At 39.4% G+C, this 15,308-nt stretch overlaps 2 protein-coding genes across 2 annotated transcripts; both read left to right on the top strand.

Annotated features, from left to right (window-relative positions):
• Positions 1 to 393: 393 nt before the first annotated feature.
• Positions 394 to 4,387, top strand: tor3a (torsin family 3, member A; the record flags this gene model as incomplete). The annotated part of the gene is made up of 6 exons (XM_083887544.1): positions 394 to 559; positions 689 to 811; positions 1,976 to 2,241; positions 2,804 to 2,979; positions 3,763 to 3,887; positions 4,140 to 4,387. 6 exons carry the CDS (start codon positions 394 to 396, stop codon positions 4,385 to 4,387), a joined length of 1,104 nt encoding a protein of 367 aa, XP_083743670.1.
• Positions 4,388 to 6,306: 1,919 nt separating this feature from the next.
• Positions 6,307 to 13,951, top strand: calr (calreticulin; the record flags this gene model as incomplete). The annotated part of the gene is made up of 9 exons (XM_083888438.1): positions 6,307 to 6,406; positions 8,254 to 8,355; positions 10,365 to 10,568; positions 10,691 to 10,785; positions 11,020 to 11,229; positions 11,430 to 11,543; positions 13,168 to 13,311; positions 13,486 to 13,578; positions 13,721 to 13,951. Exons 1-9 carry the CDS (start codon positions 6,316 to 6,318, stop codon positions 13,949 to 13,951), a joined length of 1,284 nt encoding a protein of 427 aa, XP_083744564.1. The 5' UTR covers positions 6,307 to 6,315.
• Positions 13,952 to 15,308: the final 1,357 nt, after the last annotated feature.

Raw genomic sequence — 15,308 nt, 5'->3', positions numbered from 1 at the left:
ATACATAAAGTGTTAAAACAAGAATAACGGTTGCTTCATATTGGATGTGTAGGGATCACGTGATGTGACTCATAGCGCCGGATGTGACGTAGTGGGGTTAAATGAAATATGCTAACGAAAATCATTTATGTGGTGGGTCTGCTTAACGTAGACGGTGTCATTAAACGAACCACGTCAACAATTGGGTGAAGGCGGTTACACAGACTTTTTCTTGACGGGCGGTGCTTAGTGCCCGCCCACGAGCGACGAAAGCAGTGAGGAAACGAGCACACTTCGCTTCATTCGCTGCTGGTGTTCGCAGGCGGAAGTACTCGTAGCGCAGGCGGTCCACATAAATGGGAGTCGGGCAGTCGATGTCGTGTGGAGTCCGTCATCGGAGCAGCGTCTTCCCCAATGTTGGTGCGGTGGTTCCTGCTTCTCCTCGGGGCTCTGTCCACGCAGGCAGACTTGTTCCAGTTCGACAGCATCACCAACGTCTCCACTTACTATTTTAATTACATTTATTGCAACATATGGGAGGGGGAGTGTCAGCCCAGCCAGGACGATGCTTCACAACAAGGTAGGAAACAAAGAGATGAACAGATAGAATTGTCATCAATGAGGCTGGTCACATGACGAACCTGACCGTGATGATTATGGTGCTCACTGGTCACTGCACGTTCATCAAAGCGGATTTATTGTGTGTCAGTTCCCAGCAGAGAACTGTGGGCAGGTTTTCCTCAGGACTACATCAGTGTGCTGCATCAGTGGTACTGTAGCCTGGGCCAGTGCTGTGAGTCTGGAGACTGCAGGATAACCAACAACATCACAGGTATTCATTCATACTGTCAGTCTGATGAACACATAACATGAGACAGCAAATGTGAGGATCATCTCACTTTCTCTTCATCTTGTCCTCATATGTGATTACAGTTGGTCTATACTCAACCAATGGCAGTTTGTTTGGTACAGTTGTTCATTTGATTGTTGTTGACCCAAATTTAAAATTGGTTAATCACAGCATGTAGACATGGTCAAGAAGACAACCTGCTGATGTTCAAACTGAGCATCAGAATGGGGGGAAAAAGGTCAGTTTAAGTGAATTTGAACTTGGTGTGGTTGTTGGTACCAGACGGACTGGTCTGAGTATTTCAGAAACCGCCGACCTGGGAGATTTCCTCACACAACCATCTCTAGCGTTTATATTAAATACTCTTTACCTCCTCACCTTATTGCTCCTTTACACTTTGTTTTAACTCCTGTAACACCGTACATTTCTTCACATCGGATGAATACAGGATTATTTATAAAGACTGGTCAGAGAAAGATGAAAGTGTCCAGTGAGCAAGATAGCTGTGGTCTGGACCATGAATACTTATTAGATACTTATATTCTCATGTAATAATGCAGTAATGACTCCTGAATGCCCATGCGTTAGATCATTGGTGTAGTGACGAGCTGTGTGGCTGTTTTTGATTCAGCTGTAACATGGATTTTAGCTGTTGTTTAAACTGTAGGAGGTCAGAATTAATGCATTAGATGTCCATTGATTGTGTAGTTGATTGTGTTCGATCTATTTATAAAGAATATAAGAATACTGTCATGCATTACTGGTTGTTGGTGGCTTCAATTAGCCAGGAATCAGTGAAAATCAGGACCCCCTGGTCAATTTCCCTGCATCTCTCTGTACACTTAAAACTGTTGAATAATTCAATATTCTTAACATAACAAAGGTTTAATATGTTCATGTTTAATGTTTGTACTATGCAAACACACATGGAGACACAACGCTTAATTGTTATTAAATGTTTTTCCTCAGATTAATCACTTGTTAAACACCACAATTGACTGGTTTCTTCTTCTTCTTATTATTATTATTATAATAATAATAAAACATGTGTGGCCTTATCGCACAGCCATATGTAAACTGTATGAATGCAAATATTCCGAGCACTTCACTTCTGAAATGTATGCTTTTGCACTTTCTTTTGAGCAGGTCTGGCACGGGACCTACAAACAAAGCTCCATGGGCAGCACCTCGCTCAGTCTGTGGTCCTGAAAGCCATCCAGGGTTTTATCATCAACCCAGAGTCCAACAAGCCACTCACCCTCTCCTTCCATGGCTGGTCTGGAACCGGCAAGAACTTTGTGGCCCGGATCATCGCTGATAACCTGTATCGTGACGGGGTCAAGAGCGAGTGCGTGCGCTTGTTCATTGCACCGTTCCACTTCCCACACGCCAGGCTCGTGGACACGTACAAGGTGAAACATGCAGAGCCCTGCGCTTGGAACGTGCTGTGCACCCACAGTTGTAGTTAAATGTTTAGTTTATGTTTTGTAATTTGCTGCATAAAAGATAACGATCAGATCAGACATTGATCCTTGCACTGACACGTGTGTTTATTTAAAACGTTGAATTTGTCCGAACAGGACAAACATGTCCGAATGGTCCCATCTAAGGCCATTCTTGCACAAGTGAAATCAAATTCAACAGAGCGTAGTACGTAGGATAACCTTGCTGCTGAATTTGTAAATGTGGACTTCTAAACTCTGAATTATTTGCTTTGACTACGTGTCTCTGTCTGCTATTTGTAAATGATAATGGATCACAACAGTCTCTGTTTTTTTAGTATTTAACAAAAATATGAATAAAAAAGCTAATTCTTTTAATATCACCTGGAATGTATGGCTATTTTTAAACTGTAAGTTAGAGTTCAAACTAAAATATCACCTTATACATTAAGAAATAGATTTGTGTCCATTGTATTGTGTGTTTATAGAGAATTGAGTGTTTTTTTCACGCTGTAGTCATCTTTGTGTTCAGGGCCAGCTGCGGGAAGCCATAAGGGACATGGTTTTGCGTTGTCCTCAGACTCTGTTCATCTTTGACGAGGCTGAGAAGCTTCACCCGGGCCTCATCGATGCAATCAAGCCTTACATGGATCACTACGACAACGTTGATGGGGTTAGCTACCGGAGAGCCATCTTCCTCTTCCTCAGGTTGGTCCATAACCGAGGACATGACCTAAGCTGAGTCAGAACATTGTTTTCTTTCAGGTCGGCCACCAATATTCTAACGATAAATAACAAGTAAACTTGCAGACCTGATTTCCTTAAGCAGTTTGTTCCACAGTCTGGGAACGGGAGTCCTGAGTCCTGCAAATGCTCAATTCCTCTGTGGCTAAGAATGTTTCCCCTTGTTTGTCACCCTTTTTATGGATTTTTCATGTTTCAATCACACGTTCCTGTAAATCTTATTAGTTAAGTTACAAGGTCAAACTTCTTTTTCACCACAGCAGTCTGACGAGAGTCTTGTGATCAACTATCATGTTGGACTTTTGTTATTATTTATGTATTTTAACCATGTTTACCTGAAAGCAGAAGCTAATGTAGTTAAACAGAACAGGCAAAAAAACTTAATCATCAACCACCTAATTTATGATAATTTGTCTAAAAATAACTCTACAAAACACACCACTACGAGGCCGTTCACACAAATACATTCTTGTCAATGGAGATGCTTATCATACTCGAATGATAGTGACGACATTGTGACACGGCCATTTTAATAGAATGATTGAAAGTTCTGATTGCACCGAAATGAAAACATCTCAGGTTTGTATACATAAAGCACTTTTGGGGTATCTTTTTATACTTGGTCCAAAAAAGTATGTCAAACTGGTCTTGTGTTCACTGTGAAATAATCTCTATACATCAGGACACACGCAATTATTATTACCATTCATGTTTTTGTTTTTTTACTTTGCCCTTTGTCACTAACAGTAATATTGGTGGCGCAACAATCAATGATGTAGCACTGGATTTTTGGCACTCTGGTCAAAACCGAGAGGACATCGGGATGGAAGACCTGGAGCATCGACTACGAACAGAAACTATGGAATCTCAAGGTTTGCTGCAATGCTCTCTCCCTCTTGAGCTGTTTCTCTACCCGTTTACTTAAGGGTCAACTCTTGTGATTGACCAAAACAATTAGCTGAAAGCTGCAGAGAACTGCAGATGGGGATATTGATTTTTGGCAGCATCTGCGTTCTAAGTTATCCTTTCACATTAAAACAAATCCTTTGTACTATAATATAAAAAAATGGTGGGGCTTGTATTGTAATCTATGAGCAATGTTTCTGTGTGGTTGTCTCATGCAGGTGGGTTTGCACAGAGTGAGTTGATGTCTGGTCACCTGATCGACTTCTATGTGCCCTTCTTGCCTCTGGAATATCGCCATGTGAAGCTTTGTGCGCGGGACGCCTACATAGCCCGAGGTCTGGAGACGGACGAAGCTACGCTGGATGAGGTGGCTAAAGCCATGCTGTATGTCCCTAAAGAGGAGAGACTTTTCTCAGCCCAGGGATGCAAGTCTGTACCCCAGAGGATTAACTTCTTTCTGCCATAGAAAGAGAGAAATGGAGGATATGGGAGATTGCTTTACCTGCCTCTGCACACAGAGCCACAGCAGAGATGTGCATTGTTTGCTCTGCTCCATGTACTCCCTTCACTCACAAATACTCACATACACATTGCATAGACACAGATTCAACCTGTGTCTGTCCATGTCCCTCAGAAAAGAGCAGGTTAAGGTTCAGCATTAAGACAGGAAGGCAGTGTGAGGCTCACCTTGCAGGAATCGTAGGAAACGTTCATGTCGCACCGTGTAGCTCCAGCTGCCCGGTTGGAATCCTCAGTGTGGAAATGAAGTTGTTGTGCAGTGGACGTCATAGTGCAATACACACATCATTTATTACTAGGCCTTGGTATCACTTTAGATTTCCTGAATACATTTAAATTTATTTAGAGATTTTTCAATTTCCGTTCCAATTTTGCTTGATTATGAAAGATTTCCACAGAACTAATGCTGCAAACTGTATAGATCATGTGGATCTCTCTAACATGGTGCATCATAATGAATATTGTTTACCCAAAAGTAGTTACATTAACTAACATTAACATTAACATTTTTTATTTAATATTATCACAACGAGCAACTCTTCAGTACGGTTGTAGGTGATGGTCTTGACACTAGAGCATCTGAAAAATGGCATGTAGAAGTATTTTTGATTCTACACTATCGATGGCAAAGTAATGAACAAACCTGCACTCCGATGTTAGCTTCTCACGGTCACGCTAGACTATCGAGGTCAAGTGTCACTCGATTTTTCTCTAGCACTAGAAACAGGAAATGGATTAATCTAAGGGTGTGTTTTTTATATTGGATCAAAAATGTTTATGTATCTGAAAATCTATTTTGTTTTTAAATCCAGTGTTATTTATTTCTATTCATCGTAGACAGTCTGAGTTGTCTCTCTTCTGTTTAGATCAGGTTATATGTCACGTTAGTACGTGTTTGCATGTCAGACTTAATTTGTACCATCTTTGAACTGTATCTGATTATTTTTGGTGGAATTGTTTAAATGCTGTCTGGGTGCTTCTCTAAGTCATTATCATGGCTTGTCGAGAACATTTAATGACATTGTAGTGTGAAGAGTGTGTGACAAATGACGACAGTGGTGTTACTTGAAATAGTTGCTGTATTTAACCAGACCATTAATTATTGTGTTTTTTTATATATATTAAGAGGTGTTACCTGATGAAAGTGTTGTTATTGTCACCATTATTACTTAATTTAAAGAATTTAGACTTGGTTTCTCCCTCTGCTTTACAGATGTTACTGTTTAAATCTCAAGGGTCACATCACAAGAACAATGTGAAAAGAAAACATCACAAAATAAATAAAAACTAAAAGAAAAAGTGATTTATTTAATATAATAATGTCAGATTTATTTGTGAGGATAATTTATCATTTGAAGGATCTATGGAACTATGATACACTCCCAGGGTTCATACATACATCGTCCACGATACCAATAATGTCGCGATCTAGTTGGAAAAACAGTTATTTCATTTATATAACGACTATAAATGTTATTGTTGCCTTTAATTACTGTGATGTGTTTTTCGTTATAATTGAATTCACACGCGCAAGTCTTTTCATCTTCTTTCCCTGGGTGTGTATCAAGCGAACGCGTGGTCTCCTCCCATTGGCTATGATGACTCTCCTCTGATTGGCTAACAGCTGCGACACTTCCGTGTTGGGGTTCTGCGGCGTCGGCCAATCAGATTCAGACATCTGTTCCGAGCCGAGAGGCGAGAGAAGCATCTGAGTCCCAGTGTTTGTCCTCACTGTAACATCACTGTGTGACAGAGAGCGGACACACAAACACAAAACACACCCCGGTATTTACACATTTGTGTGTTTGTTGCTCGTATTTTTTAATCGTCGCGACGCCTCTGCTCGTCACAACGACCGTTATGATGCCGCCGCTGATGCCGCCGCTGCTGCTGCTGCTGGCCGTGTCGGCCGCGTCTGTCCTGGCCGAGTCCACTGTCCATCTCCGAGAGCAGTTTGAAGATGGAGGTGAGCTAATTGTGCACACAGTCGTGCTATGCATCCGCAATGACACTGTTTCCGTTATACTTGAGTTTAAACTGCAAATATGTCACATGGTGCAGTGTTGAGTGGGTGACAAAGCAAAGCCGGTGACTCTCCGCCTGTTTGTGTCTTGCTTTTAAACGAGCGTTTATCATTTCTGTTTTTTATTATTTATTAACGTATTGTGTGATGACTGCAGTGCTGGAGAATAATATCGGCACCATGACTGTATTTCATCTTTGAACCCTCGCCTCTCCTCCATCACACTCTCCTGCTCCTCCCCCTCCTCCTGCTCCTGCTCCTCTCTGTCCTGGTGGACATCCACTGTCTGTCCTCTCTCCTTCACCTGCCTGCTGTGACTGTCCTCCTCTTCCTTTACATTGGTGAATATGATTTGTGTTAAGTTATGGAGCCAGACAGTGAGGAACCTATAGACATGGTCATTTTATATATATTTATATATTAATGCTCCCCAGAAATACCTTCTTTTACTCGAAACAAAAGCATCCATCATGACCTGGATTGTTTAATTTAATAAATGCATAAATACATTCCCTCCATGTAAGTATAATCATTTCAATCAAAATGCAATGTTACCCCATGCCACCAGTTATCTTCTCATGTCTCTTCCCACCAAGTTGTGGGCATTATTAAGTACATGGTACATAAATTAATATGTTAAATTGCCAGATTATAGATTTTGGCTAATTTACATCTGCTGGTAGAGCTGCTGGTGCCCTGTAGTGCAAAGGGCCCCTCTTATTATCACCCCCTATTTCACACTTCACTGTCCTGTCCAATAATGGCAAAAATAATTAAGCAAAAAAAATATATATAAACATGTCAATAATAGGTATGAGGGAATATTTAATTAAAAGTGTGTTAAGCTGTTAAGCTGTCAAATCATATAATTAAAGTGTCCGTGGCTTAACAATACTAGCCTGAGGAACATTCTACTTTCATCGTAAGTCAATAATTGTGATATGTATATTGCACATGTTTAAATGGCATTGACAATATATATTTGATTTATTGTGCAGACCTAATCACCATCTCCCTTTTCTTTGGAGTTGACATTGTATTATAGTATTAGTATATTATACTAGATATAATATTAATATATAGTATTGTATTTTAGAAGTACATTCAATCAAAAACAAACCCAAAAAACACACAGGAAATATAGACAAAACATGCAATAAAGGTGGAACATAAAGGGCTAAGAGACTGTGACATAATGGGACCAACAGAGTGCATGAATGTATGCATGTGCAGGAGAGTGTTGAAAAATGTCCTATTCAACATAAAAATGACCCCTTCTGCCCAGTTTGCTACTCTATCAAGCAAATTATGGCTGTCACAAGTGATAGTACATTAAAGTGGTATGTAAAATAAATAGTTTTCTGAATTATCACCTTTTATAATGTGAATATTTGTGAAAAGATATCATTATAACTAAATCTTTTTGGTTTTTGTTTATTTAAAAATGAATTTTCCAGGTTCAATATCTAAATACATCAATTTATTTTTCAACATTTCCTGACATTGTATGGACTAAACAATTACTCGATTAATCCAGAAAATAATCGACTGAAATATGAAATATAGTGTATGAGATAAGAATATAGTACATAAGATTTCCACTGTTGGACCATCAGTCTCATGCAGTATTGTGGAAACCTGTTTCTGTCCTTCAGAGTAGATGTGTCACCAGCAGTCTCTTAACAAACACAGTGCAGAGAGTGAGACACCTGCACACAGGCGTCATCACAGTAAGTGGTGGATTTGTAGCTTGTGACCGTCTTTAACTGGACATAAACTCATTTGTGCAGATGCCTGGACGAGTCGCTGGACGGAATCCAAGCACAAGACGGACTATGGCAAGTTTGTCCTTTCGGCAGGAAAGTTCTATGGAGACGCAGAGAAAGACAAAGGTGAGTGGAAAAGACAGCCTGGATCTGTTGCCCCCATGTAAAACATTTAATTCACATAAACTTTGTTAATGTTGGGGTTTATCATAAAGTATATTCAGTTTGTTTACTGCTCAGGTCACTTAAGTTAGAACTCACTTTCATTTAATAATAATGAGATGTGGTGTGTGTGTGTGTGTGTGTGTGTGTGTGTGTGTGTCCCTTTTTTTAATTTTTTAATGCAACCTTTGATGGTGGAACACCAAGCTAGCACTTAATCTGATTTAATTAGAGACAAGATCCACCCTTGAAAGTTACAGTAGGCCTCTCAGCACAATGTAAATCAGGTGTTGTGAAAAAGAGCAGCACTTGTCCACGTTCCCTGGAGTCTGTTTATGTCCCTATAACTAAATCTGTCGTGTCATGGGAGACTTTGACGAATAACAATGGCAGTATATATAGAGAGAGGACAGGAGCTCCTATTGGCTCTTCCACTACAACTAGTCTGAATAAAGGTCCCATATGGTAACATCAACTGCTGATGCTGCAAGCAAAGGAAAGACTTGGAATGAGAAACTGAGCACAATTAAAGCCATGTCTATATTGGTAGAGACTTGCCTCAGGTCATCTGATGATGTTTTTCTTTAAGTTCTGTATCTGTCAGTGCAGCCAATTAACACAAGATGACATGAGGCTTTAGCCATGTTTCCATCATGGTACAGTTCGGTTTGGTACAGAACGGTAAAAGCCCTCGATGAGGCGTGCGTTTTCAACTCAGAAACAACTTGGTAGGATGTGGGGTGTGACCTTTGCACGATGTCTGCTTCAGTGAGATACGTAGTGTGGTACCGATGCTTGGTTTGTGGCTGTTTGTCTCCGTAAGACGTCAAGCTTTGTGTAAGAATAGGCTGCAGGCGTTTTAAAAAAAACAAAAAACACCGGTCACAAGGGAGTAATGCTGCTCTGTCGCCCAATTAGCTAACATTACTCTGGTACCCCGAGGGAAGGGGACTGAAAAATTAAATGGTTGGGGCCAGTTATTTTGTGACTATTCCTAATGGTAACGCAAAAAAATATGTACCGAACCGTTCCACTCTGGGAACACACATTATCAGTCACACTAAAATCAAATTGAATTCTCCTGGGTTCCTACGCAGCATGGAAAAGTATGGAATTTAATTTGAGTAATTTCCAGGTCTGGATAAGTATGGAAAAGGGAAAAAAAATATTGAAAAATGTTTGTGTGGTTTCCAGACTATTATCTCACTTTCTAAAATTAACTATATTAATTTATACAAATCAAAACAAGTTGTGTTATGTTACCAATGCAACATAGTCTACCTGTAGATTATATGAAACTAATTAAGCTGGCTGTAGAATGGTGTTGAGTTACCATGGTTACTGTTACTGGCTGATATTCTCATTTATTTATTATTTTCCATACATGTCATCGAGTCAGCCATCTATTGTCAGCCACGACAGTGTCATGGGTCGATGCAAGTTTCTTCCGAGGGCTGGCTTCATGAACAATTAGTGAAGGATTTTAAAACCATTTATTTACATAATAAGCATCTAACCATTGGTATTCAGATGTTTAATACTGACTGAAAAGTCTGGAAATTTGAGTCTGGAAAAGTATGGAATTTTGAAATGGAAAATGTGTAGGAAAATGTGAACTCTGACTCTCTCTAAGCTGGAAACTGGTGATTGATGGGAGTAAAGTGGTGAATGGGTCTGTGCGCTCACTTAAAAAAAAGATGTGTTCCTCTCAAATGGGTTTCTTCTGAAAGTAAGGCTTCTCGCTGTGATTCTGAAAATGTACCAGTTATGTCACTGAAATGACCATGAGTGCAGGCAGACTTAGTGTTTTTTCTCTCTGCACGTCGTCGTCACACAGTTGAGAAGAGGCCAGGTCAAACTCACAAATTCAAACCAACCTGCACCGTTTCATAGAAACAACGGGGACGTCTTATGCTTCATGCTTGACTTTCTTAAATACAGACACACTGCAGTGACACCGTCTCTGTTCGCAGGTCTGCAGACGAGTCAGGACGCCCGCTTCTATGCGCTGTCCACTCGTTTTGATGACTTCAGCAACCAAGGCCAGCCTCTTGTCATCCAGTTTACTGTGAAACACGAGCAGAGCATTGACTGTGGTGGAGGATACATTAAACTGTTCCCCTCTGACCTCAACCAGGAGGAGATGCATGGAGACTCCACCTACAACATCATGTTTGGTAAGTTTGGACAGGGAAACTGAGCAGAATAGAACTATAGAAGTCCTGTGTTGGTAGACTGTTTCTTATTTCTGCTATGTTTGCTGACACATTTCCTCGTCTTTAACTGTGGACATCTTTAGGTCCTGATATCTGTGGCCCTGGCACAAAGAAGGTTCACGTCATCTTCTACTACAAAGGCAAGAATCATTTGATCAACAAGGATATCAGATGCAAGGTGAGACCTCAATAACCGATTGCTGTTTCAATTTGGGAAATGACTAAAAAGAAAACATTGTAATCACTGTTGCAAGATGAGAAATGTAATCTTGTAAGTTCTGTATTAGCCACATTGGCGTTGTCCTTCGCACACAAAAAAGCAAGTCATCGAGGACACAGAAGATGAATTATATGTAAATAAAGCTTGAATGAAATGACAGTACCTGCTATCCTCCCCCTCTCTGCCCTGCAGGATGATGAGTACAGCCACTTGTACACCCTGATCGTCAACCCTGACAACACGTACGAGGTCAAAATCGACAATAAGAAGGTTGAGTCTGGAAACTTGGAGGAGGACTGGGACTTCCTGCCTCCAAAGAAAATTAAGGACCCTGAAGCCAAAAAGGCAGAAGACTGGGACGACAGAGAGAGGATTTCTGACCCTGATGACAAGAAACCAGAGGTCAGTCTGATTTGTATTTTATTTTCAATCATTTTGTGTCTATTTGGGCCTCACGGTGGAACTCAAGGCTCGCACATTTTGCTGGTTCACATCTGCAGTTTTGTACCATACGAGCACTGGGTGCACTTCCTCACTCGATGTCCTACACTTTGTCTTATTGAACTGAATGTAAATGTTATCGTTTGTATTATTGTTTGTAGGACTGGGACAAACCTGAGAACATCCCAGACCCTGACGCTAAGAAGCCCGATGACTGGGACGATGAGATGGACGGAGAGTGGGAGCCACCGATGGTCACCAACCCTGATTACAAGGTGAACAGCAAATATTTATATTAACAACTGATTGACGATGCTTCATTCTGTAGGTTGCACTAGTGCTGTCTTAAATAAATGGCAAGAGAGATTTCATAGAGAAACGAAGCACTCAAAATAACCTCAAATTAAAGTCTTAAAAGGAAAGATGCAGACAGTGTCAGAGAATAACTAATATAAGATGAACTAACCTTACTAACTAAACTAACACACTAACACATAACTCGTCAGAGTCGGACAAACATCTGATCAGAAAGAATTTACTCTTTAGTCATTAATGGCACAGCTGTGACTGAATGTAGAGCCCATAGAGGGCGCCAAATCATCACAGGGTAAGCCTCATACTTGCTAGAATGTGAACATTAAAAATGTAGAATAACAGTGTTGTCAAGAAGAAAATACAACTTCAAATACCCATCAATCACTTGAAGCACTTGTCAACTAAGGTGAATTTACTGAAAAGTAGGGGGTGAAGAGTGTGATATGACACTTTTCTCACATCTCCGACCAATTTGACCATTTTTTTTTAATGGTCAAATTTTGGACGACATACTATAGTATGACGTTTTTGTCAAATTTTGGACGACATAACATAGTATGAGGTTTTTGTCAAATTTTCGACCAAAAATGTTTTTGTTTTTTTTAAATTGTCATATTTTGGACGACATACTATAGTATGACGTCTTTGTCAAATTTTGGACCAAAAATGTTTTTTCTAAAAAAAATTAAAATTTTGGACGACAAAGTATAGTATGACGTTTGTTGTTTTTTTTCAAATTTTGGACCACACTATTTTTCGAAAAAATTCAAACATTTTGGACGACATAGTATTGTCTGATGTGTATGTCAAATTTTGGACGACATAGTATAGTATGACGTTTTTGTCAAATTTTGGACTAAACCTTTTTTTTTTTTTTTTTCTTCAAATTTTGGATAACATAGTATAGTATGACGTCTTTGTCAAATTTTGGACCACACTATTTTTCGAAAAAATTCAAACATTTTGGACGACATAGTATTGTCTGATGTTTATGTCAAATTTTGGAAGACATAGTATAGTATGACGTTTTTGTCAAATTTTGGACTAAACCTTTTTTTTTTTTTTTTTTTTTTTCAAATTTTGGATAACATAGTATAGTATGACGTCTTTGTCAAATTTTGGACAAAAATGTTTTTTCTAAAAATCTGTCAAATTTTGGACGACATAGTATAGTCTGACTTTTTTGTCAAATTTTAGATTTTTTTTTTCTTTTTTACTGTCAAATTTTGGACAACATAGTATAGTTTAATAAAAATAATAATTTGGAATCTACATTATGTCTAATTTTCACATTCGTGGAATGTGTTAGATCAATACGAGTCAAAACAGTTAATACATGTGTTGTGTAACTGTCAGTAGAGCAGTGGGTCTTTTATTTTTCATTGCACAACCAATCATTTCCTTATTTAGGAATGTCAGTTTCAGAAGCGTTACATTCCTTTCAATGACCCACCTTTCTTTAGTCCTTTATGAACTTGACGGCCGTCAACCCAAGACAAATTTGTCCACCAGCAGATTTGTTCTTTCATTCCTCAGACACTCACTGTAATCTCTTGTCTTGTGTTTTGCTGCTGTTGTCCACAGGGTGAGTGGAAGCCAAGAGAAATTGACAATCCTGCTTACAAAGGGAAGTGGATTCACCCTGAGATTGACAACCCAGAGTACACGGCTGATCCTGAGATCTATAAATATGGCAGCATCGGTGTGATTGGACTGGACTTGTGGCAGGTGAGTGGACACAGAAGCTGCCTCTTAATCACTTTAAGACCAGCAAATGGTTTGTTTTCAGATTTTCACGAAGGAAAGATAATATTGACTCAAAGGAAATTCATCCAGAGGACACAGCTTTTATTTGTTTCTCTGAAATACCTAATGTTAAAATGTTCATTCTCTTTCTTCCAGGTCAAGTCTGGTACTATCTTTGACAATTTCCTGATCACCAATGACCCTAACTTGGGAGAAGAAATAGGCAACGACACATGGGGTAAAATTAAGGTAAGTCAAACCTTAACTTTGTTGTCTCTTTAGTACTTTAAATGTCTGTGCTTTATAGGTGTAGCATTCAATAAGATATAACCATGAAGTGGTGATTTATCACTCTTTTATCGTTCACTTCTCACGTCTCTGTGTTTTCTAGGATGCTGAGAAGAAGATGAAGGAAGGCCAAGAGGAGGATGAGAGAAAAATACGTGAGGAGGACACCATGAACCGGAGAGAAGAGGCGAAGGACGAAGAGGAGGAGGAGGAAGAAGAGAAAGATGAGGAGGGGGAAGAGGAGGAAGAGGAGGGAGATGAGCAGGAGGAAGAGGAGGAGGAGGAGGAGGAGGAGGATGATGGAACAGACTCTAAACTCAAGGATGAGTTGTAAATTTTGCTCAGGAACTGCTTATTACAGAACCTGGCTGTCTGAGTCAGTAAGCCAATGGTGCACTGCTGGTGATGGATGGAGGATGATGATGATGATGATGATGTTAAAGACCGTGGTGAGTGACTGACACCTGGGGGGTGGGGGTTGGGTGGGATGGGGTTTCTCATTAGTTTATTTGTTGAGCAAGGAAACAGGTAAAAAATGACACTGAATGTTCAATTTCCTGTTTTCACGTGCTACTGATTTTGTTATTGTTCTGAAACGAGGAATAGTAAACGGAAAAGAATGAAGATGTTTGTCACAACTGGAAATTATTTTAAAAAAAAAGAAAAACTAGTGTTTCACATTTTATACATATTGTCATGTTTTTTTTTTTTTATCTAGGTTTTAATGAAGTGTAATTTTGTGGTGACATGAAAAGGCTATATTTGTGGACAGTGTAATGTACATGGTTTGTTTTTTTTACCTCATGTGTTTTGTTTATTTTATTAATGTCACTTTTTTTATTATTTTGTTTGTTTATTTGCTTGTTGTTCAACAGGGTTTGACATCATCATGCAGGTTCCTGAGTCTGTGTTAATTAATAACCTCTAATTTAAACATGGGTTAATGGCAAGGTCAATAACTAACAATAGATGTTTGACAACCTGTTGAAAGGAAAAAAAAACCTTGTTGTCAATGAGATTGTTTTATGGGATGCCTCAAGAAAAACATTACTGTAAACTTAACTCTTTTCTCCTCAGTGCACATACTGTAGTCTCGTGTGTCTAACTAAACTGTTCTCAAACTCTGATGTATTTTAGGAGAACTTGGTGTCCCCAACTAGTTTCCTGTTTTTCTGATGCCACCATCTGTCACAAACACTCCAAAAGATGATCCTTTTGTAAGAGATACATTTTGTACTAATGGTAGTTACTGAAGTGGGAAGGGTTTGATGTTGCTGTCTAAGAGAAAAAAAAGAAAATCTGACGGGTTCTGTTCTGACCAATAAAACCAACTGAAAGAAAATGAGCAAATGAGCTTCTCACTTTATTGTGTTATAAACTTTTATCAGGGCCTGAGCTCTGAATCGTGTGAGGACTGCTGTGGACATGTCTGTGTGTTCCCCGGGTGAGAGAAGATATGAAGAGGTAGAGAGTTCACCAAGTTTTCTTTGTAAAACCTTGTTCCTCTGCAGAATACAGTGTGGAGCGGTCTGCAAAGGAGTTCAACCTGAAAACAGGATGCTAGAAGGTCTTGCAGTCGAGTATAATCCAGCTTAAGCTTCTTTGATAGATATAGGTGTGAGTTAATTTGGGTTTCCTGAAATAAGTGCATATGTACCATTTCTATGAAGTGAAGAACAAGAGCATCAACA

This window comes from Microchirus variegatus (assembly GCF_963457635.1).
Source record: "Microchirus variegatus genome assembly, chromosome: 4".
NCBI classification, from domain to species: Eukaryota; Metazoa; Chordata; class Actinopteri; order Pleuronectiformes; family Soleidae; genus Microchirus; species Microchirus variegatus.
This window is presented reverse-complemented; position numbering and strand designations above follow the sequence as displayed.